Source organism: Lissotriton helveticus, chromosome 1_1 (assembly GCF_964261635.1).
Source record: "Lissotriton helveticus chromosome 1_1, aLisHel1.1, whole genome shotgun sequence".
In the NCBI taxonomy this organism is placed as follows: Eukaryota; Metazoa; Chordata; class Amphibia; order Caudata; family Salamandridae; genus Lissotriton; species Lissotriton helveticus.
Genome location: NC_136057.1, coordinates 848,694,409 through 848,719,202, shown reverse-complemented (window position 1 = coordinate 848,719,202; position 24,794 = coordinate 848,694,409). Strand labels below are relative to the sequence as shown.

The 24,794-nt window shown below is 45.0% G+C and overlaps 1 protein-coding gene across 6 annotated transcripts in view; it reads right to left on the bottom strand.

The window, feature by feature from the left end:
* The window catches only part of SYCP3 (synaptonemal complex protein 3), a 1,302,221-nt gene that overhangs the window by 1,129,499 nt on the left and 147,928 nt on the right, over nt 1-24,794 (bottom strand). For 4 of the 6 annotated variants that reach the window (XM_078675094.1, XM_078675093.1, XM_078675105.1 and 1 more), the window contains one exon: nt 8,148-8,295. In XM_078675094.1, the coding sequence (XP_078531220.1) occupies nt 8,148-8,295 (148 nt within the window). Of the gene's footprint in view, nt 1-8,147; nt 8,296-10,215; nt 10,282-24,794 lie in introns of all 6 variants that reach the window. The other 2 variants (XM_078675124.1, XM_078675114.1) reach the window with 1 other exon arrangement.

Here is a 24,794-nt window from a genome sequence, read left to right as displayed (position 1 = left end):
ATAGTAGGTGCTCCAGAGTGCCTACTTCACCACACCCTCTCCAACAGTACGGGCTCCAGGATGGATTGCCCTGTGCAGCCTAGCAGGGGTGAGATACCAATACGCAGCAATCTTCACAGCCATCTCCCTACCCGCTGTATTCCTAGCAGTATGGTTGGCCCTGTAGTATATTGACTGCCAGTCTCGTAGCGTCAAAGTTCTCCCTAACTCCATTTCCCAACGCCTCGGTCCAGCCGGATGATGCGCCTCAGGGGGAGGGGAAAGCATCTGATAAAGATCTTTTATCAGGCCACGGTCTGAGTCTTTTGTAACTAGCGATTTCTCAAACCTCGTTTCTGAAGGTAGTGCGGTCTGTGTGCACGGCGAAGGAATGGTATTTTCCACAAGGAGGTTTGGGCCATAGCCCTGTCTTGGAAGAGCCACCTCTTCTCTGATTCAGGCTTGTGCCACTCTACTAGAAATCTCAACTGCGCCGCTTGAACGTATTGTTGTAGATTGGGAATCCCTACACCCCCCTCATCCATCCCCCGATAAGCTAGCTGTTTGTTCAATCGCGATTGTTTTGCTTTTAATATAAAATGTTCACCTAAAATTTAAACTTAAAAATGTACTAAACTGTTGCTAAACTATAGATACCATTTATATGGGGCATGATTTAGTAAAATGTGTTTGAAGCATACCAACATAAAAAAAAAAAAAATGGGGCCAAATCAGTGTGCCAGTGTAAAGCCATGATGGGAACATGAAAGTAATAAAGGGGCCCAATTCTGAAAGAAAGACACAAACATGCACACACAAATATATATACTTGTACTGGTTATAGATTTACGACTTTCAGCATTTTGCAAACGTATACAGACTCATACATGAAAAGGGTACTCCTAGCAAACGTTTGTGAATTCCATTTTTGCATGAGAAAATAAACATTGTCACAGGTTCGAATCCCAGCAGGTCCACTAAATCTTTCACCTTTCTGAGGTTAACAGGCTATCATTGAGTTGGACAACAAACTCCCTAGAGTGAACATGCGCTTTACAAATCTAGGTTACGTATGCTCATGGGAAAATCTGCCGAGAAATCACACCCCCATTTTCCCCGACCCTGGAAAATCCTTTTCTACTCACGACCTTGTCAAAAGTAAACTTACAACCTTTTATAGTGTAGGAAGCGATTGAAGAGGAGTTGGTAAATACACTTCAAGATGCAAGTTAGTGGGTGTGCACAGACTCACAGCAGGGGCGGCTCCTCCACTAAGGCAGAGGATTGTGGCCCCACTGCTTTTCAGCAGTGACAAAAAGGAAAAATAAAATAACATGTTATTATCATTTTATTCATCCATGTTGAATTCGGTTTTGGGGCAGGGCTTGGATGTTGTCACAGCCAGCAGGAGGAGGAGAAAATATGTTCACTTAAGTACGCATGACTGTTTGCCCAGCCGTCTTGGGCCGGCCAAATAGTCATGCGCACTTAGCATGTTATCCACGGCCTGAATTGCACAGCCTAGGTGGAGAACATGCATAGGCTCCAAGGCCCTGTCTGAGCACCGAACCACAACAATTAGACCAATCTCGACGCTGCTGTCATGCTGGTGACAGCAGCGTTGTGATTGGCTTAGGTGAGCCTGTGTGCTTCCTGCTTCCGGGAGGAGAGACGACGGCGGCGTGCAGAGGTAAGTGTGTTTTTTTTCCTTTCTTACTCCCCCTCTCCGCCCCCACCCTGCCACCCCTGTTCCGTAACAGCTGTCACTGGACTCACAGGGTACTCCAGTCCTGGAACTACTGCTTCCCAGCTACTTCAGCCCCTTTACATAGATTTGCAGAAATGTGGAAATAGAGGCTTTCTAGAATTCAAAGCCTGATAATTAAATTTGCATGAACAGTGCAAAGATATAATGAAAAACACTGCATAATTTGTCACCTCACTGCATGACATAAAACTTTACAGGACAAGGATATTTTTAAAGTACTCCATCCATTGGGCAGGCAAATATTTTATAAATTCTACACCATTGTAAGGATAATCAGAGAATCATGAATTTATGTGCCTCTTGTACAGTTTTAGATAATAATAAGTCTTTGTATTGTTTATGTGCATTTTTCATGGAACATAATGTCTAACAAACTATGATGAAAACAAGAAAGTGCTATGGATGCTATACCAGATGTGACATATCTGAGGAGAGTCCCTCTTAGCAGTTTAATTCTTTTAGGAAAAAACTTAGTATTAGTACTGAAGGAAAAAAGAAAGCATTGAGTGTGAAACTGTTAAGGTCCTCAGTGGGAATGGCTGTATTTCACCTTAAGCAGTAACTTGGGAAGAATTTTACCACAAGCCATTACAGGCGGCCTAGTGCTTCCAGCCGCTGCATGACTGAGTCTACGAATTCCAGATCAGGTAAACCCGGGTAAACAAACACCAAACAGGATCATTTCAGGTTAGGGCACACCTGAAGAGGATGAACACCCAGTGAAACTGCTGTAGGGACTGGACAGTTCAACCCCCTCCCGATTACCTGCAGCATCATGGGGGTGATTATACAAAGCACCTTCTAGTCAGGCCCAGGTCTTGCCCGAACTCCTTTCCCACCTCCTCTCCACCAAGAACGAAAGCTCCTGGCCAATGTCTGAGAGAATCACTCTTCCTCTAGGAAAAATAGTCCCAGGCCAATGGCAGAGCCCAGAGGAGAGTGGACCCTCCCACATTTCAATGCACAAAAGTGAAGGTGGGAGAGAAGACCATGCTCCGGGAGCTACCCAAACCCTACCCATGCCTCAATCCTCGTCCAGGACCCTACTGGCCTACCTGTTGCCATTTCCCACCTTCTTAGAGCAGGCTGAAAGCATCCTTTTCAACCAAATTTATGCAGAATAGAACACTGGGGAGCACCCCTCGAGGGAGAACTATTGTTAAAAGTAAGGGCCTTTCATTTCTCTAGCCAGGATCCTCCTCAGATTACCTGTAACTCCAGTTATCTCGTAGGAGTATTTCCAGGACAAGTCATAAGCACCCGAATAGCCTCGCCCACGTGTGGGGACCCCGGAGCACTTCTTTAGATATATCTTCTTAAGTGGACATTGTTCGCCTTTCTTCAGCATGTAAAAACACTTCAGAGATGGAGAGACAAATAATGCAGTCTAAGTACATAGGCTGCACTGGCCAAAGTCTTCATCATGAAGTGAAAAAGGTGAGAGTACACTATTTCTAAGAAGGATTTAAAGTGTTTTTACACAGAAAAAATCTCCATCAGAAAATAATTTTTCATGATCGAGATTGTGAGAAGCTGGCTTGGTATATGACGCACACTTATGTAAGTGGACACCGTGCACCAATCCAGACAAGCCATATGGTGATTTTAGTGGTCTTAGACAACCTTGGAAAACTCTCTAAGTGGTATGTGTGGAGAGCAGCCGTCAGGCCTAGACCAAAAGGAGTGTAAAGCAGCTTGTTTAACCAGAACATAATCTTATTGGTATAGATTAAGTGAAAAAGAACCACACAGTGCATTTATAAAAATGTGTATTTATTATAAGACCTTGCCAAACCTACCTGTGTGTGTTTTGAGGTCGAGAAAGGGTTTGAACATCTTTCTTTTTGACGAGAAAGAATCTTCACTACAACCCTGTGCCTCGTTGGAGAAGAGGGACAGGTTCCACCACCTGCTTCTATAATATAATGCTGGCTTCCAATTTCAAGTGTTGCAGATGGTACCTGAATGGTTTCAGAGGTATGGACGGTGGAGTGCTGATGAATCGGAGAGAGTATCCATTGCGGATAATATTCAGCACCCAGGAGTCTTGAGCAATATTTTGCCAGGTAATGTTGGATGCTTCCCCCTACCGGAGTGAGTAACGGAAGAGGGGAAAGAAAACATTCCGGGTTTCGATCTTGTGGGTTGTTTTGTAGAAACATGTTCATTAGTAACATATGTAAGTTAGCATTTGCTACGCCATTTTGTATTCTAACTGCCATTTCATGCACTTTTCATGTGTAGGCATAATCCAATTCCGAGTACTGTTGCTGGCAAAGTTTTGTTTCTCGTACAAGATATGTGCAGCTACCATGTGTATCTGTCTACGTCAAGACTCCCACACCTGTCTGGCAGTTTAATGGCAACACAAGGTAGAACGGCCTTAACAAAGTCTCGGGCTATGCGAAATAGAGGGTGGAAAGTTTTTTTAGTCCTTCACTGTTCGCCTGCACCTGCTCCATGCCAGACTGGGAAATTCCACTGTGGGCAGGCTATTCGTCAACTGTGAAATGCAAATAACATGTCTTTGTGTTTTTTGTAACAATTCCCTTTGCAGCACTCTCTCGAGACTGGACAGATGGAGACCCACTCTGAGTGCTAAGAATAAACATGCATTGGTGTATAATCTCCACTGTTTCTTCGACTCTTCATTTGGTATGGAAGGCCGAGAGGTGGACAGAGGTGACCCCAAGCAGGTCACTTCCTTCAGTTTGCCTCCGTGCGCAAACTGCTGGCTTGACCGTTCTCTTTCAATATGGCAGATAAGATAGTTGGTACTGTTGTGTACCCACCGGGCGACCCAGATACCAATGAGGGGTTTAAACCCTCTGTGAGGAATAATTGCGTTGGAAAGGCCTGAAAGATTTCCGCTGTTTGCTAGGTTTTTCCAAACCGACAGCTTTTAGCGTCTCCATTTCTGCCTTCATTCTGGCCAGCTCTTTAATGGTGTGAGTGCCATAGAGTCGTCCCCGCTGTTGGAGCGGCTCTCACATCGCTCCACCGTATCTGCCTAGCAAGGCTGTGGCGCCGGCTGCTTTCATAGTCTTTGGTGCTGTGTTGCAGAACTTCCTCCTCATTGAGTCTAGCTTGAGGCTCTCTGTCAAGTGGAACTGTCGAGGTAGGAGCAGTGGCATTTTGCTTTTTCCACAGCCACCACAATGACAGAATCCAGTGTCGGGTCCGTCCGAAAGAAGGCAGGGTCCTGCTCATGGGGACGGTAATTTTTCTGCAGCCTGGATGGAGCTGACTTAACAGAGAAAGGTGTACGGAAAAGGTCAATAGCTTGCGCAAAACGACATGGAACGAGAGGCAGCAAAGGCGGTTAAGCTGATCGTTGTTGCAGGGTCTTGAAAATTATCCACTTTGTAGGTGTCGGTTTGGACTCTGGGATATTTAACTTTTAAGGCCCCCTCACCGGAATGTCCTGAACCTGAAAGGTAGAGATGTCGTCCACCGATGAATTGAGTAGTCCGAGAGTCGGAGTGTACCGCCCCATGTTTCAGGTGTCTCTAGTATGTCTTAAACAAGACCTACCTTCATGGTGCGGATGATGGGAGAGCCTGGAAGACGTGGAGTGCAAGACAAATGCAGAGTCTGAGACCGATGGTGGATGCGTTGGAAGCCTTGGTTCCATATCTATTGAAGGGGGCGGAGGCTGCGGAAGAGGAAGCACTGGATGTGGAGATGAGACATCCCATGATGGAGAATAGGTATGGGAATAATCCGAATCTGGTGATGTGTAGATTACTCTTCTCTTTCTGCGCGCTTCTTGAAGTTTTGAGGAGGCTGACAGTTTAGAAGACTACCTTTCTGTTCCCCTCAACGTCAATTTACTTTTTGCTGGTGACTATGTCTCGATGGCGGATCACATCTCGACGCCGATAGACGGCAGTGTCTGGATGTCAATAGCCGGCGGTGTCTGGATGTCAATAGACTACACTGGTGTGTGTCGACGTCGATCGATTGTGATGTATCGATGCTAATAAAGACTTCGCTGGTGTTTTGAAAGGTGTCGCCCTTTGCACCGGGCTCCTTTATGTCGAACGGGGTGCATGGACCGTCGGTATTCTCTGCCTCAATGTAGATCAACGACGTTTCTTTGACTTTGAGCCCTGGATCGACAGCGATCAGGTCAGCGCAGTACTTCCTCTTGACATCAGTTAGACGTCGACCGGGTTAGTGAAATTCAAAAGTGAATCTTGAAGAGAAAAACAAAAATTGGTCGAGCTCCATGCTCCATGCTCTAGAGTTGTCAGCAGTAGCCAGAAAAAAAACTGAAGAAACTGCCACCAGCTGTGCATGATGGGGTACTGGTGTTCTAGGGGTGCTTAAAGGCACAGTCTATTTTTTGAGCCATATAATGGCAGCCTACGGGGCTACTCTGTCATATGCTTATGCATCTCTGTCATGAAAAAGGATTTTGTGAATGAGATTTTTTTTTTCTGTGTACTAAACATTTCAAATTCTTTAAAACAAATAGTGTACTGGCACCTTTTTCACTTCATGATGAAAACTTCTGCAAGTGTAGCCTCTGCACTTAAGCTGCATGATATGTCTCTCCATCTCTCTCTCCATCTCTGTGTCTTTAAAGGCCTTCCTGAAGAAAGGCAAACAATGTCCACTTAAGAAGATATACCTAAAGAAGTGCTCCGGTGTTTCCAAACGTGGAAAGGACTATTCTAATGCTTATGACTTATCATGGAAATCCCCCTACGAGAGAAACTTAGCTAAACAAATTTATAGCAGCACCAAACATGGGAGCTGTACACTGAACGGTTAAATTAAGCAACAGAACCACCTTACTTACTTGGAAACCCATTTTCCCATCCAAATCCATTAAGAAATGTGCGCAAATATGTGTTGTAAGAAGTCGCTACTTTAACCCTTGTGGAGCGGAATGTTACAAAAAAGAGCTCCTGTGAATACCTTTCCTCTGCACAAATAGCCCTTGCCCTCCACCACCCGTGTATCCAGACAGGAGCTTTCAAATCCATCTAGAAGCTGTGTGTTTAAAAATGGAACTCCCAGCTATCTCTTGTGTATTAACCACTCAGCAAAGCCTAGACGATGTGAAAGACTTATTTTCAATGTTGTTATTCATTGCTCTAATCCTATTTAGCTTAGAAAGAGCACTTTTAGCTAGAGGCGCGGGATTTGGAAAACATGCTGGGAAGAAAATAGAATGATTTATATGAAGTAACACGGTATTAAACCCTGCCTCTCATCTGGATGCTCTGATGGAGGGCGCACTGGAACCTGTTCTTGACCAGTGTAATATGTAGGAGAGGGCGCCGAAACCTGCAGTCGCGTACACTGCTCTGCCTGTTTGGGTAGAGGGGATGGAAGAAACGTCCACCTCTTTATCTAGGACCTCTCGTGGACTGACGTCTTGCTGAGAAGGACATCTGCAAGAGTAAAGAAGAGTAAACTATTGAAAAGTAGGTCACAGGGCCGACATCCGGGACTCCATTTGACTCCACAGCAGTATGGTACTGACCATGCTGAAAGGGCACAATATCCATGGAGGAGCATCTTCAATTGACTGAGAAATTCTTGTGCATCCAAAATAGCCTCAGCTTCAACTGTTTTATCCTCCAGCAACTGGAGAACAATACTCATTTTAGTACTCCCTGCCTATGTAGGAGTTCCCTCCCCTTGAATAATCTAGATGCATTTTATATGACTTCCAAAAACATCAAGGACAAATGGATTTATGAAACCAATGTGTCCCATGTGAAAAACACAAGCCAGCCAGGAACTAATGTTCACTATTTATTGACCAAATGTAGTTTTTGTCCTGTAAGGGAAGCCTTGTAATATTTGAGTTCAGGTTAATCAAATGCTAATTTCTACGAGGGAATGAACAATCACATGGTACGCTATTAGGACACTTGATGAGTTCTTTTCCATAGTTTATCCAAGGGATCCTGTATTTTTCTAAATGTATCCCTATTGTCCTAAACATCAATATCCTAACCCCAGTTCCTGCTAGTTGCTTATTTCAAAGCTCACTTTCTTGGAGCATGCATTCTGAGATTCCTCTCTTACTTTACATTTATTGGAGCGTCGGGAAAGTTAATCCAAGCTTACGATTGTAGGGAGTATACCTTGTGGAGAAGAAATGTTCTGTGTCGCTTAATGGAGATTATTCCTTCGACAGTTTGGAAAACAGTATTTGTTTATTCAACCCACCTTATTTGATTCCTGGCGCTTGTCTGAAGTCAAAGTAAATCACATCTTATTTGGTATCAATAGCACACTTTCACATTTGGAAGCATAGTACAAAAGTGACATGCTTATATTTGATATTTCATTCATTTAATTCAGATGGAACTAATCGTGTGCAATAATGTGCATATCAATTTTAGAATATCATGAAACATATTTCGGAATACTACACCTTCCCTGATGTCCTCTTCAGATCCACTAGGACTTTTCTTTTGCTCTGCCTGAAATTCATAGGGGCAAACAGCCTCTTCTTCCTGTGCAGCTTTGACAGATTTTGCGGTCTGTTTTCTTCCTGATGGGGGCATTTTCAGAGATGAATTCTATCAAACGAATGCATACCATTGGTTAAAGTTGTACGCAGAGATGTTTTGTAGCTACTACATAGAACACAGGTGTACTAATGAGACCAGAATACATCACGTAAGTGCTTCAATTTAAGAGAAAACGCACCACACATTAGCATAGGCAGACAGCCGGCGCCAACTGGATATAACACAAAACATTAGAAATTTTCTGGGCAACTTATTCGACCTTAACTATCGTAGACAATTTGTTACATCCGATTCTAGTGAAAGCGTACTAAGTGCTGTGTTGGAGATCAAGGGTGTGGAATTTAATAAAATATCTACTTGTCCCTGGGGCAGGTTGCTTCATAAATCTACTTGTCCTGCAACAAAATCCACCTGTCCCTGTGGTGCCATGTAGTGCGGCGACATATTATGGCAGCAATCTCATTATATAAGAGCTCTGATATAGCCTCTCTGATTATGCCAGGGTTCATACCATAGTAATGTTTGAATACTAGCAATCGCCTTATGTTGCCACGCTTTCACAGAGCTTCATACTGGGGCTGAAGGTAGAGGTAAGCAATAGTTTCAGGGTTGGAATGCCTTTTTGAGCGTACAAACTTGCATGTTTTAAGGATTTTCAACAAATCTTCTCCGATCTTTTCCCATACTGAGAAATGTTGCAAATTTACTCCTGACAATGGCAGACACAAACCTTCTTCCAGATTTAGGGAAAAAGGTGGTGGAGTTAAGGTAAAGTTGCAAACACTTAGATTTTCGTATGAGCAACTCTACACATGCATATTTGCTCACGCGAAATTGCAGTTCACAAATATTTTCTAGGGGTTCTATTTCTTGCACTACTTCTGTAAATTCTTGTGAATTCATGAAAGCCGTATAGCTGCACTTCATGCAAGGATATTTACCATGGGTACACTTGTGAGACTTTCTTTAATAATTGGACGCCAAATTTGGTCTGGCGTTAACTGTAACCTTTTGAGTTTATTGAAATTCCGTCTCTCTCTCTCTCTCTCTCTCTCTCTGTATCGGCTGGCTTCACTGTGAAAGCATTCTGCTCTTTCACAAGGAACATATCGGCACACAAAGTAGTTTTGTTAAGTGCCAGTAACTAGTTGTTTGCTTTTTTGAGAGCAAAACCTTTTATTTTTTCCTTTTGCCAATGTTTGTTATAATGGTGAGGGCCCAACCGCTTCCACACCAGTAAGGTTTTTACAAAAACCGTGCCAAAACAAGTCACATATTGAAATAACTAAAAAGCTGACCAACAATTTCAGACTTACTAGCTTGGCCAATGCTTGTTTACTTTATTTTTCCCATAAGCTTTTTGAAACTGTTTACACTGATTTTCCCTTATGAATATTTTCTGGAAATATTAGCATGCATCAACACATTTTACTAAATGGTGCTGCATAGAAATGGCACCTGAAATTATACAGTAGTTTAGCTAATGTTTTTTCCTACTGTCATTTTTTATGAACATTTTATTTTGTAAGCAAATAATCATTAATCTTCCTTTTAAGCTTCTGCAAATATTTGCATCCAATCAGAGAGCATTCTGGGAGTATTATAGATTGCCTGATATTGCTAAACTTTTAAAACGTGTGTACACATTTTTATACTGGAACCACTGTCAGTAGTGCAGTCAGAGCTTACATCATTTACTTAGACCGCTCACCCTAATAATAAAGGCTTTCAATTAATAAACCATAAATACAAGTTTGAACAGCATTAACACATGGACACAAATATTACCTTAACTGCAGACAGTGCCCTTCCCTGATCCATAATGTATTACTGCAAACTGGCAGTCAAAGGGTTTGTGCTGCAGGCGGTTGGGCCTACTTGTCCCAAGGAAAAAATACACATGAAAACTTGTTGCCCGTGACCCCAAAACAATATGTCGTGGGTGTCTGGCTTTAGAATTCCACATACCTGGGCTAATTTCACCTAAACCATTTATCTGAGGCGCACACAAGTCCGTGTGTTTATGTTTAATACCTAGATTAGAAAAAAAAGGTTAGTTAACTTTTGTGACATGAGCTAAACCCTACTGTCCAAACTAATAAAGAGTGAGGGAAACTTTCTGATTGAAAACACTTTTCAAAGAACTCTAAAGTAGTGGGGCTGGAAATCCCTTTGCTCTCTGCCCATTAAGAAAACCTATAAGAATTTTAGCATACATTTTTCTTAGAGTCCAGCGTTCATACAGATCTAGGAAATCCACACCAAGTTCTATCCAAGGGGCATCAGCAAACATAGAATTAGATAACTGACTGGACGTAACATTAAACTCTAGTGCGATGTATTGCAACAAACTACTTAAAAAAGCAGATAGTTGCTCATCCATGTACAGTCCCCAGAATGTAGCCCTAACCTTCATCTTTGTACTAGTTTCTTCAATATGCCATTTTTTAAATAATATGTATTGAATATACAAGTCTAGGTACAATTAAAGAGTTTTAGTTACACATTATTTTCATAATCATGCCTTAGGCACGGCATGGTACAGCAATCTGATGCAGAACTAAATACATTGATGAGAGTAGTAAGAGGAAAAGCCCATGCCCTAAACGCTTGCACCATCCTTCCCATCTATATATGTCTCTTCGGCATCCAGAGAGTGGAAGGGGATTCAGCCCTGTAGTTTAGAGCAATAGTCTTTGTACAAAAACCAGTCTCAAATCAATTAAGACTTTCAAATACTCAAAAGACTTCCTTCCAGAATAGTTGAATGCACAGACACTCAAAAACCGTGTTTAGGAAGGTTCTAATTTTGGAACAGCATATTTTACACATGTGAAAGCAGTCCCTACCCATTTTCCACAGCCTTTCTCAATTATAGTAAATTCTGTAAAATATCGGAGTTGGATTAAGTGGTATCTTGCAGACTGGCTTCTTCTATACGAGACAAAAATGTGCATCTCCCTAGCCTTCTTCTGGTGAATCGCACATAGGATACTTACCCTGCAAGCACCATAGGAAGATGATATCTAGGAAGTTAAAAACTAGGTACTTAAGAGAGTTCATGAATCTTATCCTGTAGTGCTTCAAGTGTCAATTTAGGTTCTAGGGGGTCAAAGTCTATAATTTCACCAATACCTTTGAGATAAGCAGAAAGAGCATGTTGCAGCTGCATATATCTAAATAATTGTGTTCAACGGACGTCATAAGTCTGCAAAAAGTTATTTAGCAACTGAAAGATTCCTTTTGTGTCCAACTACGAGAAGTCTCAAAGGTGGAAACCTCCAGCATAAGATTTCTGATCCACAGGGATGTCTTACCTGTGAACCCCACCCATTCACTGGATTTCATGAAGTGAAGCCTGACAAACGATGAGAACAGCTTTGGTAGCAGAAGGCACATGGCGAAGTCAACCTCATATGTAATGCAGGAGAGAATAATCCTCAATTTTCCAGATCTCAGTGGCATAAGCAGGACTGTTTTGTAGCCCATAGATCCATTCATTTATAACCAAAAAGTGTAAGGCCCGATAGTAGGCGAGGATGTCCATCATGCGCCAATGCCCCTTCAAATCAAAGTTAATATATTTGACTTTTGAGAGGCACTGGATTTTACGGTCACAGAGGACATTTCTTAGCAGTGTGGTAACAGTCTGAAAGAAGGCAGCTAGAAAGTGAAACAGGTTTTGAGTGCACATAACATTTTCGGTCGGAATATTATTTTGGTGATTGCCTCATCCCCAGGAGGGACAGTGGGATGGAGGAAGTATCTACCAGATATCTCTGCTGAGGTAAAGAGAGAGGGGGCCTACAAGGGGGGGTTCCAATGGCCAGAGCAGTAATGTATCATGAAATTTGAGATTGTACACACCCCAGTATCTAAAACTCATCAATTCCACCAACTTAAGATCTGAAGTCTTCATTGGTTCTGCCAGGGTTTCCTGTATCAGGCAAATTATTGATTTGGACCAGTTAACACAAATACGTGAAGCCTGTCCAAATTGGTTTATGATCTCCATCACCTGAAGAATAGAATTACCTGGGGTGGTAAGGAAGACAAAGAAGTAGATGATGATACCCCATCCTCCAGCCCTTTAGCCCAAAATAATTCTCAAATATAACAACCATTCGGCCAAATGTTTTATATTGACTGTGAAAAATAGAAAAGAGCAGGCATCCCTTTCGGGTAACATTTTTGAAAGGGAATCTCTGTTGAAACAGTCTGTTGACTTGGGACACCGACTATGGGTTGTCTATAATATAAAAAAAAATACGTTGAGCAGCAGAGCCTTAATACTATTCTAGACAGTAATTCGAACAGGCAATTCTAACTGACCAAATCGAAGACTTTCTCAAAGTCTGCCAGGAGTAGAGGCAAGAGACCTTGTAGATGTTCAGCAAGTTCCAACTCATTGTGAACTTGCTGATGATTAAGTCTGGTCAACCTCCCAGACATAAAACCATTTTGGCAACTTTAAAGAACAAGTTACTTACCTTCTGTAACAATGTATCTGTAAGAGACATACATTAGTTATAGATTCCTTACCTTAGAATTACCCCCAGGCATCAGACTATATCTGGAGAACTTTTTCTATAGCAGTACCCCTGTGCGTCGGTAGGCGCCGTCAGTTGGTCGACTCCGCGTCCGTCGTCGGTTTCGTGGACGCTGGGATGATGTTGCGGTATCTACTTAGACGCCACCCAGGCGCGCTGATGTCAGTTCTGACACGACTTTCCACGCAAGAAGCGCAGAGCCATGCAAGACACTGACCAATGTTGCATATAACTAGGGGTCTTAAAGGGAGTCCCAATCCCTATAAGTCAGTTTGCAGAATGGGGAGGATGGGTGGGGCAGTAAGGAATCTCTAACTAATGTACGTCTCTTACAGATACATTGTTACGGAAGGTAAGTAACTTGTTCATCTGAAAGAAACCATGAATTATAGATTCCTTACCTTAGAATAGATAACCCAGCAATGCCATACCCGGATGTGAATCTGCGAGCTAAACTCACACCAGAAAGTCCTGAAGAACAGAACGGACAAAAAAACAGTCTCTCCGGACTTGGCTACCCAGGCAGTAATGTTTTGAGAACGTGTGCACGGGTATCCACATGGCTGACTGGCAGAATTCAATCTGCGGAAATCCACGTCTCAAAGCAGTAAAGGCTGCCATCGCCTTGATAAGAGTGGGCACGCAGTCCTACTGGAGGTTCCTTTTTTTGCCAAAGAAAAGCAGATTTTAATGCATAGGACAACCCATCGAAAGATGGTACGTTTGTGTGAGGCCCGACCTTTCTTGGCGCCCAATTAACCCATGAAGAGAAGATCGTCCACCCAGAAATCTTTAGTGCGATCAAGGTAGAAGGACGGTGCACGTTTTTGGACAAGACGGTGGAGTCTCTCCTCCGCTTTGGAAGGGTGCAGAGGCGGGAAGAAGGTGGGCAATGTGATGGTCTGGCCTATGTGAAAAGAGAGAACCACTTTGGGCAGAAAAAGGGCCTGGTGCGAAGGACCACTTTGTCCATATAACTGCAAGAAAAGGAGGCTTGGAAGAGACAGCCTGAAGCTCATTCACCCTGCAAGGGTGATGGCAAGCAAGAAAACGGTCTTCAAAGTAAGACTATGAAGAGAACAATTATGTAGTGGATAGAAGGAAGCACCCATAAGATAAGTAAGGACAGCGCCCAGAGCAGAGCCTTGCTGGGCCAAAGATAGAATGAAGAGGAGAACCTCTGAAAGAGGGGCAGAAGGGGATCCATTCATTGCTGTGCACCATGCCACAAATTTGTTCCATCTACAAGTGAATACCGTTTTAGTGGAGGGATGCCTGGCTGCCAAGATGACATTACAGACTTCGGGAGTAAAGTCGAAAGCTGTCAACTATCACCGCTCAATCTCCATGCAAGGAGGTAGTGGCTGGACAGGTTTGGGTGGAGGACTGTCCCTGCCGCTGCGACAGCAGAACCTCCCGAAGAGGAAGTCTGATCAGAGGATCGATGGCCATGCAATGCTCAAGAGCTTGGGGTAGCAAACTCTTTGTGCCCAGTCCAGGGCCACAAGAATGACTTGGGCCCGGTCGCACTTGATCTTCTTCAGCACTCTGGGTAGAAGTGGTACAGGCGGGAAGGGGTACTGGAGGACACAATTCCACTCATGACGAAAAGCGTTACTGAACGAGCGCCGCCTTGGAAACTCCAACGCGCAGAACTGCTGACATAGCGCATTGTCTTCTGTGACGAACAGATCTAACCAAGGCTCTCCCCATTGCTGAAAGAGACCTTGCATCACCTCAGAGTGAAGACGCCATTTGTGATCCATCATGCACCGGCGGCTGAGTTAGTCCGCCCTGGCGTTCAGGGAACCTGCTAGGTGTTGAACCACCATGGATATGCCCTGATGTTTCAGCCATGTCCAAAGGAGAATAGCGTCTGGACATAGGGTCCATGACCTCACCACGCCCGGTTTGTTGCAGCACCGCATGGCGGTGGTTTTGTCTGTGAACACCTGCACTACTCTTCTTTTGACAGAAGGAAGGAATGCCTTCAGTGCTTGACGGATCACCTGGTGTTCTGGTGTGTCTTTCAACAGATCAAGCAAAGATCAAGATGTCTTCCTGGAATTCTACCATCACATTGATATTCTGAAACAGTATATGCATGCGTTTGTGGAATAGCAAAGTGGCATGGACTAATCAAGCAGTATTCTGGTGTAACAAAAAAGTCCCATCAAGAGTAAAAAATGTGGCAGAAATGGTGACTAGGGTCACTCTGCTGATAAGCTGATCTGATGTCCAAGGTGCTAAAAATGGTGTCCCATATTGCCATTAACTCCTGGATACATTGCAGGAGACACAATTTCAAGTTTCCTGAATTCCGTTCTGCAGTACCAACTGATTTAATACCACCTGAACACATTTCTAAAATCATCTATGATAAAAATGTCTTTGCACTATTATGCACATACCTTAAGTTATGTTTAATTGGTGTAGCATGCTCATTCTCCTTAAGCTGAAAGTTGAGTGAAAAGAAACCCCACAACTTTTCCTACATTTTTGTAAAAAAACAAACATGTTTATCTACTAATCGTACCATTGGTCATCTTCCGATAACATACAATATGCAGACTTTTCAACAACTGCACAGAACACATGGTTTTTCACACTAGGATTTAATTTAGTTCCCATATTGCCTTGGTGATGTCAACATAGAACAGCTTGACTACTGATTGCAACAAATGCCCTTTCAAAAATCTGTCTGCTATGAAAACAAATTGTTGCCAGAAAATGCCCCGTGAAATGAATTGTTGATTGTTCTTATGCAAATATTCTACCTTCACCATGAAGAAAAAGAATAAGATCCGACATAGAAGCAAAATAGGTAGCAGTATCTGCCATAATCACCTCTCCCTTACCATCTCATGCCTTTATAACCATCTATTTCTATCCTAGGTAGATTAAAGGTTTCCTCATCAATTCCGAACACTGCTGAATAACTTTCCCCAAGCTCTTAACCAGATCCATATAAATGTGTGAATAGTTTTAGGAGTATTTAGTGAGAACACTTGAATATGACATTCCTTCGCACAAACAAATACTGGAATGTGCACTACCCTCCTTACTCCATATCACAGAAGACAAACACATTCTGATGAGATACTTCAGAACATTTCTTAAGAACCCACAAAAACGTGCCATTTTTAGATTTGTCAGCTGTAACTGCAACTAGCACTCATGAAACCCTCCTTGCCTTTTAGCAGAATCTCGTCCCCGATAGGAGGATTTTCTTTTTCCTTGCGAAAAGTTGTTGCTTCGCTGTCCGTATGTCTGTTGTTGATACAGTTGATATCGCTGATTACCTTGTGATGAATGGTACGAGCGCTGCTGAGAATATCCTCCTCTATTTGAATTGGACCCACGTCCTTTGGCGCCACGAAAGGACGATTTGCGAAATTGCAGGTTTCCCAGCGACCTTGCGGTGTCTGTATCTTTCTTTATGGCCTGCAAGGCTTTGTCAATGTGCTGGCCAAATAGATATTCTCCATCGTAAGGCATTCCTATTATCTTTGCCTGGACTTCTTGCCGGAAGGAGGTTGACTTCAGCCAACCTTGTCTCCTTAAGACTGCCGCGCCCGCCAACTGACGGAAGCCTGTGGTTGCCACATCCACAGCTGCGTCAATCATCTCTGCAGAGACGCACTCCCCTTAATGTAACACCTTCTTTGCTTCTGACCTCTCCGGTTCTGGAAGCTTTGAGATATGGAGATATGTCTGACCACATCTGTCTATCATATCTCCTTAGTATTGCTAGGGAATTTGCTGCTCGGATAGTAGTCGCAGCTATTGTTGATACCTTTTTCACGATGGAGTCGAGACGTCTTCCATCTCCGTCAGGTGGGGCAGTCACTAGTGAGGACGGGTTTCTGGCTTTATTCTGTGCCGCTTGAGTGACAACGGACTGTCTTAGCTTGTCCGATAAGGCAGAGGTCTTCAAACTTTTGTCGGCCGAGCCCCCTCATCTAAACCTTTTAACACGTCGAGCCCCTCCTACCACCGCCACCACCACCACCTGACAAAAAAGTTCTGGAAGCTGGCCCTCTGCATCACTGATGGCCATTCCCTCCTGCAGAGAGTCATATAGGGCAAATAATATTAAATAAAGATAGAGTGTTTAGTAAACTGAAGTTTTTGGTAGTCCATGTGCTTATTCTAAAGTTCAAATGAAAAGTTTCCAAGAAAATTTAGCACAAACAAATTACATTGGTGCTTTTTCTTTCACATAAAACACAAAATTTAGGCTGAATTAGCAAAAACGCTCCCAAAACACAGGTGTGGGAGTGCATGTTTTTCTCCACAGAGACAATGTGTGGATGGATTCTTGCTCCTGCCATACTTAGGTTGAGCTCCAGTTCCAGTCTTGAGCAGTGCCTTGAAATGGGAGTGCTCACAAAATGTTGTAATATATTTTTTGCAGTTTTATATAGTCCAACTTGACCCAAATGTATTGGAGCACTTTACACATTAATTTTTTGAAAGCACAGGGAAATTAAGTGATTTGCCCAGAATCACAGGATGTTGAGCAGATATCAAGAATTGAACCTGGTTTCCCAGCTCTACAGTCATCAGCTCTGGCGGTTGTGCCACATCCTTGCCCCTAAACAAGATATCAGAAAAAGAAGTTCCACAAAACATGCTTTCTGACACAATTGAAAAATCCATGATTATGTGGAGTACGGCCAGGTGTTGCCATGCTTCCGGTTTTAGACGTCACATGGCTCGAGGAGAGTTCCAGTGGGCAGTCCCCCCTTTGAGCGGTCCCATTTCAATCTCTGCCCTCCCTGCAAATTTCAACAGCAGCTCGGCCCGAGGGGTCTGATTGCATTGCTAAACACTGATAATCCGTAGTCCCCCTTTGTCACTCACCTCCACGCAGACATGGCTGAAGAGCTTGGGTACATGAGGCAGGACACAACAGTAAGATATGTTATGGACACGGATTTGATCATCATGTGAGAATCAACAGTATCTGAATCGGTGGCGGCAGTCATGTCAAAGGCCTTAAAAAACATACAGGACCTCCTGTCTGACCAGTTTCGACTTGCAAAGGGTCGCAGTTCGGACACACCTCGTGGGTGCAAGAGGATCCCCAAAGTCCATAAAGGGGCTTCTGACTAAGACCTGGGGGATACAAATGCCTTCACAGGTGTGCAACGCTTATAGGGCTCAAAGGGCTTGGTCATGTCTGTCAGCCCGGGATGAGACAGCTTCCCGGGCACACACACAGACAGTTTTGGAGCTGCCAGCCGCACCCGAGTACTTCACACAAACATGATCGTTCGCCATCACAGACTACTACTGCAGGGCTAAGCTACAATCCAAATCTGTGCAATTCAGAAGCTGGTCTTTAAAAGACCATTTCATGTTAACGAGGCTTTGTTTTTTTTACCCCTTCTTAGATGCATGTCTAATCTTCCTATTGCTGGAAGAATTAGCCCCCCCTCCCCCTCCCCAACTATTGCGCCTCTGGCCTGTGACTCCAGACACTCTCAGCCAACCATGGCTTGGTCAAAGCAAGTTAATTTAAAATGACTTTTCTGTGACCACCTTTACAAACAATGCCATTCGTGAAGTAGTAGATGCAGTGGAAGGTACAATACAATTCGCTGAATCATGTGAAAGTTGCTAAGGTGTTACAAACATGATCGTTTGCCATCACAGACTACTATTACTGCAGGGCTAAACTACAATCCAAATCTGTGCAATTCAGAAGCTGTCTTTAAAAGACCAATTCGCGTTAACGAGGCTTTGTATTTTTTTCACCCATTCTTAAGAGCCCCTGCATGTCTACTCTTCCTATTGCTGGAAGAATTAGCCCCCCCCCCCTCTCCACCTGTTGCGCCTCTGGCCTCTGATTCCAGACAATCTCAGCCGGGCCCACAGCAACAGGAGCTGCAGCAGCCCGGGCTGAGACACATGACTCGTGAAGGTGAAGTGGTGGGGTGAAGTGCGTGCCACACCTGAAGGGATGCTGCGCCCCCCCAGGGGGGCGCCCCCCACAGTTTGAAGAACTATGCGATAAGGCATGCAGGTGATGTAATGGGCACCTTGTACTTTTTTGTCAGTTCGAGGTAAGACTGCTGGTAAAGAATTAGGAGTGGACATGACCTTCAGGCCCTCCTTCCAAATAAAATCTATTATCGGGATTGTCCTCACTTGCTTGTGTGGCTGATCTTTAAAGTCATATAAAAAACAATCCTGCTGTTTAGCTTCCATGGAAATCTGAAACCTTTTTGTTGCTCTTTCCATTACAAGATGGAATCATCCAATATCAACAGGTGGAAAGTCTGCCGTATGAGGAGCAGTAGGTGATGGGGTCTGCGTCTGATAATTATCCTACTCCGACATTACTGATTGGTCGTCCACCTCTCCTTCCTCCCTGTCGTCATCAGTGGTGTCACACGTATGGTGGGTTTGTGCTGGAGAAGGTGGATTAGAAGATTGTACCTCAGGTACTGGTGTCAAAGGAGACAGTCTTGTGACTCTCAAGGCTGAGGCAGGTGCTTGAGTCATGGGTGTCGCCGGAAGCAAGTCTGCCGACTCAGACGGAGGGAACCGGCGGTAATAGTCATTTAACATGTATTGTAAATTTGTAAGAAGGTCTCATGGCATCTGTGCTGTTGGTACTGCTGCAGGGGCTTGAGCAACTGGTGCAGGAAAAAACTCTTCCTCTTCATGATCATCCTCCTGCGTCTTTATTAATAGTTCTGACGGACTTCTGGCTGCTCGGAAATTGTCGTCCTCATCAGATTGCTCCCGATTGTCATCTTCCTCTGAATCCAGAAGCTGTTCTGGCAACTTTAGGGGTGAAAGAGGCAGTAGAGTAGAGCCTCTTCTTTGTAATAATGAAGCCCCCGTCGACGGTGAAATAAAAGAGGCAGCAGGCGGAGCAGCGGACCAAACCTGCAGATCCGTACATGATGACAGAAGAGGCGTCAACGGACCGTCGACGGAGATATTAAATGCTTCGTCTACGGGGCTTTCAATGTTGACGATGTTGTCAACGACGAGGTTAGTTTCGTCGACGACGATGTTGACTTTGTCGACGACGAAGCTGTCGACAACGGTAGAACTTTCGCCGACGAGGAACTAGACGACGACAGTGGAATCTTCGACGACAAAGTCGTCATTGACGACAGTGGAATCTTCGACGACTATGGACTTCTCGTCGACGGTGTGGTCGTCGACGGCAAAGCTGCTTTCGTCAACGAGGGACCCGTCGACGGGATGACTTTCGTCGACGGGCTAATCTTAGTTGACGTTGTACTCGTCGACGATATCAGCTTCAACTTCGACGACGAAGGAACGTCGACGCTTGAAGGTTGAATCTTCGTCGACGAGATGGGTCTCACTGAAACCAAGACCATCGTCGACGGTGAAGAAGCCGACGACATCACCATCTGAGGCTTTGGCGAAGAGAAAGTAACAGTGAGGTGGAGGAACCGTCGACGGAGCAGCCGTCGACGATGAAGTAGTCGACAAGGTCTTTTTCTGAGGTAATTTTTTCTCTGACAGTCTTTTAGATGGCAAAGACTTAGCAGATTTTCTCGGGGGCATTTTAGGTCCAGATTTAGAAGGTGGAGAAGCCTTTTTTTCGGTAGAAGAGGAATGCAAGCTAGAATCCTTAGCTTTTCTCAACACCTTAACCCCAGGAGAAGATACCTCTTCCTCAATCTTTCTCTTTCTGGAAGTTATAGAAGACCCCGAAGCCAAACTTCCTACCTCAGATAGAGGATCATCCTGGTCCTTAATCTTCTGCAACCATAGTGGAAGACGACCTTCTCTGTCTATGAGGGTCTTCTGAGGAAAGGTCCTGCAGATCTTACAATCCTTTACCTCATGGTCTGAATATAGGCAATAAATGGACTTTTTGTGGGGATCTTCTTCAAAAAGCCTAAGCTTCCCACAAGACTCACATGGTCTGAAGAGAGATTTTGAAGAAGACATTCCAAAAATAGGAGAAAAAACAGTCAGGTTGAGAAGTACTGAGCAGAGCTCAGGGAGACTCCCTTTCACACGACGTGCGGTAGAAAATCTGAGAGCCTGAGTCTCTGGGGAGAGCATTCTAGTGGGTGCTAGCGCCTGATTGGCTGTAGTTTGGTCTATACAAAATGACTAGGATAGTCCTGAGTGTGGACGTTTTTTCCATTGTAGCTTACGGCTACTTTACTTCCTGGTTGGTATTACCAAGAATTTTGGTTTTCTTATATACAAATGATTGCTTTTTTATGTACCCTGGGACTCCCACTCTGACGACGGGGAATGATTCATGCATGTGAATCTATGAAAGACACCCCAATACTGGAGAACACCCTCTTCCCTGCCAAGCTAAAAATAACGACAAACCTAGGAGCCTGTACGGGTTTATTAAGTGGGGGCTACTGGGAATAGATCACCTATGGGATGTCTGAAGAGGACTGGCCATAATCTCTTTTGAAGACCTGCAAGCTGAATACCAGATGGCCGACACAGAAAGATACAGATACATGGAGCTGGGTCACGCGCTGCGCAATCATATCCGAGAACGGGAACAGCTGCAGGAATATGCTCCCCTAAAGAGCCTACTATGCAGAAGGAGATAAGAGAGGCACGCTCTTAATATGGCTAGCTAGGTGGTACAGTAGGAGTCAACCCTCAACTGGGATCAAAGACACTTGGTGGGCCCTGCACCATTCCCAAGAGGCAATAAACCGGGCCATGATGCATGCTATACTAGATTATATGACCGACTTGAGCACAGCACTCATGAGGATATGAGAGAGGGTCCTGTGAGATATCCTGCTTCCCTGTTTCTAAAGGCAGGAGAAGGACACCCTAGATCAACCTATTTTGATCCAAGAAGTCAAAGAGACTGTTAGACCTGACACACGTGGCCATAGGACTCTGAGCATTTTACTACTGCTAACCTGTTCTAAAGTGCCTGTGCTTCACCCCTAAACATGGATTCATTGACTTATCCACAATTGGTATATTGAATTTATCTGCAAGTCCCTAGCAGAGTGCACTTCCTGTGCCCACGGCCTGTAAATTAAATGCTACTGGTGGGCCTGCAGCACTGATCATGCCATCCACATAAGTAATCCTGAGAAACACATCTCATGCATGCCACTACAGAGCCTGTGTGCAGTTTACACTGCCACTCTGCCTTATCATTTGAAACCCCTTTCCAAGCCTTAAACTCCCCTTTTAATACATACAAGTCAACCCTAAGGTAGGCCCTATGTATCCCATAGGGCAGGGTGCTATGTAAGGAAAAGGTAGAACATGTACTTTTAAGTTTTACATGCCCTGGTAGCGAAAAACACCTACATTTGTTTTTCACTACTGTGTGGCCTTCCCATCTCATAGGTTAACACTTGGAATTCCTTATTACATTTTTACGCTGTAATTCCTGAAGGAGTAGCTCTGACATGTTTAATATCATTGGAATGGTAATGAAACATCCTTTTCGCTGGCAAAGTTAGGTTCAACATTACTATTTAAGAAATGCCACTTTTAGAAATATGGCATCTCTCTTAAAGCTCTGTGAGCATGCAGCCTCCCTCCAAAACACATCTAGGGTGGGTGACAGCTGGACGTTGCGCTTTCCCTCTGAAGAACCATACACAAAGGAAGGTTAGGTGTGACTCAGTGGCCATCTGCCTCCCGATGGGTCACCCTGGAAAGGATAGGAGGGTGGAGCTGAAATCTAAATGGGCAGTGTTCTGTCCCCACACAGAGGTTTGCATAAGGTACCTTGTTCAGCAGGCCTCGCTGGGCTCCTGTACCCGGCCCGCACTCCATTGCGGTTGGTCTGAACTTTTGACTTTGCTCCAGCGCGACCAGATAACCCCCATAGGCGCTTATTGCTTCCCAGTGCTATTGACTTAATATTTAAGTGTTGTACAAATACTTTACACAATGCATCTTAAGTTAAGCCTGCCGGCTCTGTGCCAAGCTACCAGAGGGTGTGTATTTGACTTACCCAGTTTAGGATTGTGGTTGCTGCTTGGACAGGGTGCATAGCTCTGCCAAACAGTGTTGCAGGGATTCTGCTCAGAAACAGAACTACGCTTGGGACCACTGAACCATGGCATGTAGTGGGGGCGTGGCCAAGCTGTGCAGCGAAATGGCCGCACACTAAAGCGGCTCTGCTGGCGGAGACTTGAAAAATCCTGTATTTATCCATCCAACCCGTGCTGGACATCTACTTACTGTGTCGAGATAGCCGTCGCTTCAGCCCAGCGAGCCTTGACTGTGTTTGCACTGGGCAATGAGCTGGAACGGAGCCTGGGGATGCATCGCTGATTGGAGGCCGACCTTCTGTTATACTTGGTGGCGGCGGGGACTCTATTTAGGGCGACTCCCAGCGTTTGGCTTGGCGACCCCCGACGTGTCGACCCCTGTGTCGGTGGTCGCGAGGTTGAGGGTCGGTGACTACCTGACACCGGATTTCCGTGAGGTAGCAGATTGGAGACGGAGGAGGCCGGCGCAGCTACTGGCAGAGGTAGAGGTGAAGCAGCGCAGCCGAGGTGAGGAGGCACTGGCGCGGTCTGCCCTGGACGGGGGAGGCGCACCTCGTCGGGGGTCGCAGAGCTCTTGGAGGCCAAGGCGGGGCAGACCGGGAGTGCGGCAAGATCAACAGCGCCAGATAACACTTCTATAATTACAGGGTGAATGCGGGGCGGTGGCTCGGCGCCCTATACTGTGAAGGGGAAAGGGATGCTGGAGACCGGGCTGCAGCCATCTTAGGAGACGTGACGGTGAGGCATAAATGGGAGCAACTGATTGCAGCAGATTACGCTGGAGGAGACAGCGGGCATTGTGAATGACAGGATCGCTCAGGTGACTTTTCATTCCTCTTTTGGATTGGGAGATCTGCAGCCTGGGGCAGGGCAAACTCGAATCAGCGACGGAAGGTGTACAGCGGTGTAGGACTCATCGAGGTTAACATCGCCATTGCTGTCTACCTGCGGTGCAGCGGGGCAGGTGGGGGCAAGGAAGTGGAGGCTGGAAATGATGTAGGGGTGCCTGCCCCGAACGTATTATAGCGCAGGATGCGCATAGGGTCTGTTCAGAGCTGGAAGTGGTGCACTGCGCACGGTGATCTGCCCGCTGGCAATAATTCTATTGTGCAAAAACGTAGACTTGTTCAGTAGCCGGATACAGGAACGGGTTCCTGAAAACACATTCTGGAAAGCACGGAGGTCGGGCATCCTGGCAAAGGATTAGAGGCCCATCGTGCTGACCATCGGTGTTGGGGTCCAGCTGCCACTGAGGAGTGTGCATCTTCCCCGGGTGATAGACTGCGGGCATCGTTTAAGGCATAACGGAGGGGCGTACGTATGAGATAGCACCGCAATGACGGCGCCATTGGCTGAAGTCTACAGTTCATGGGGCAGCAGCCGACCGCTACGGCCTTGGGCGGTGGTCACAGGAGGTTCAGGAAAATAGGGAGCACGTGCTTGATTGTGGTCCCGCTGTGCACGCGGTGTGCGGCGTGGTGGAGATCGGTCCTCGGCTGATTTGTTCTACATTCCTCGATCAAGCCAGCACAGACCACAGAGATGGGGAAGCCTGAAACGCGGCAGCCGAAGATAAATTTTTATAAAAAATCTAATAAAGCGGCGGACAATGATGGTGGCCAGTAGGACCTAAATCTAATTCTAGATCTAACGTCTAGTCTGCAAGGGATAGACACTAAGATGGACTCACTGGCGGAAAGGAGGGACAGAATCACGCAACGTGCCGAGAAACAAGAAGGCCGCATGAGTGTACTGGAGACAAGGATCACGGAAACAGAGGAAGGTCAAACCGAGAGAAACTGTGAGGAATGGATGGTGTACTGCAGTTAATACGGCAGAAGAACAAAGATTTGGAAGATAGATCAAAGAGGAACAATATACGCACTACGGGAATTGCGGAGTCGACAGATATCCAAAACATGGAAAAATACATTGAGGAGATGATGAGACCTCTTTGGTCCTGACCTGTCCGCTATGTTTCTCATTGAACGCG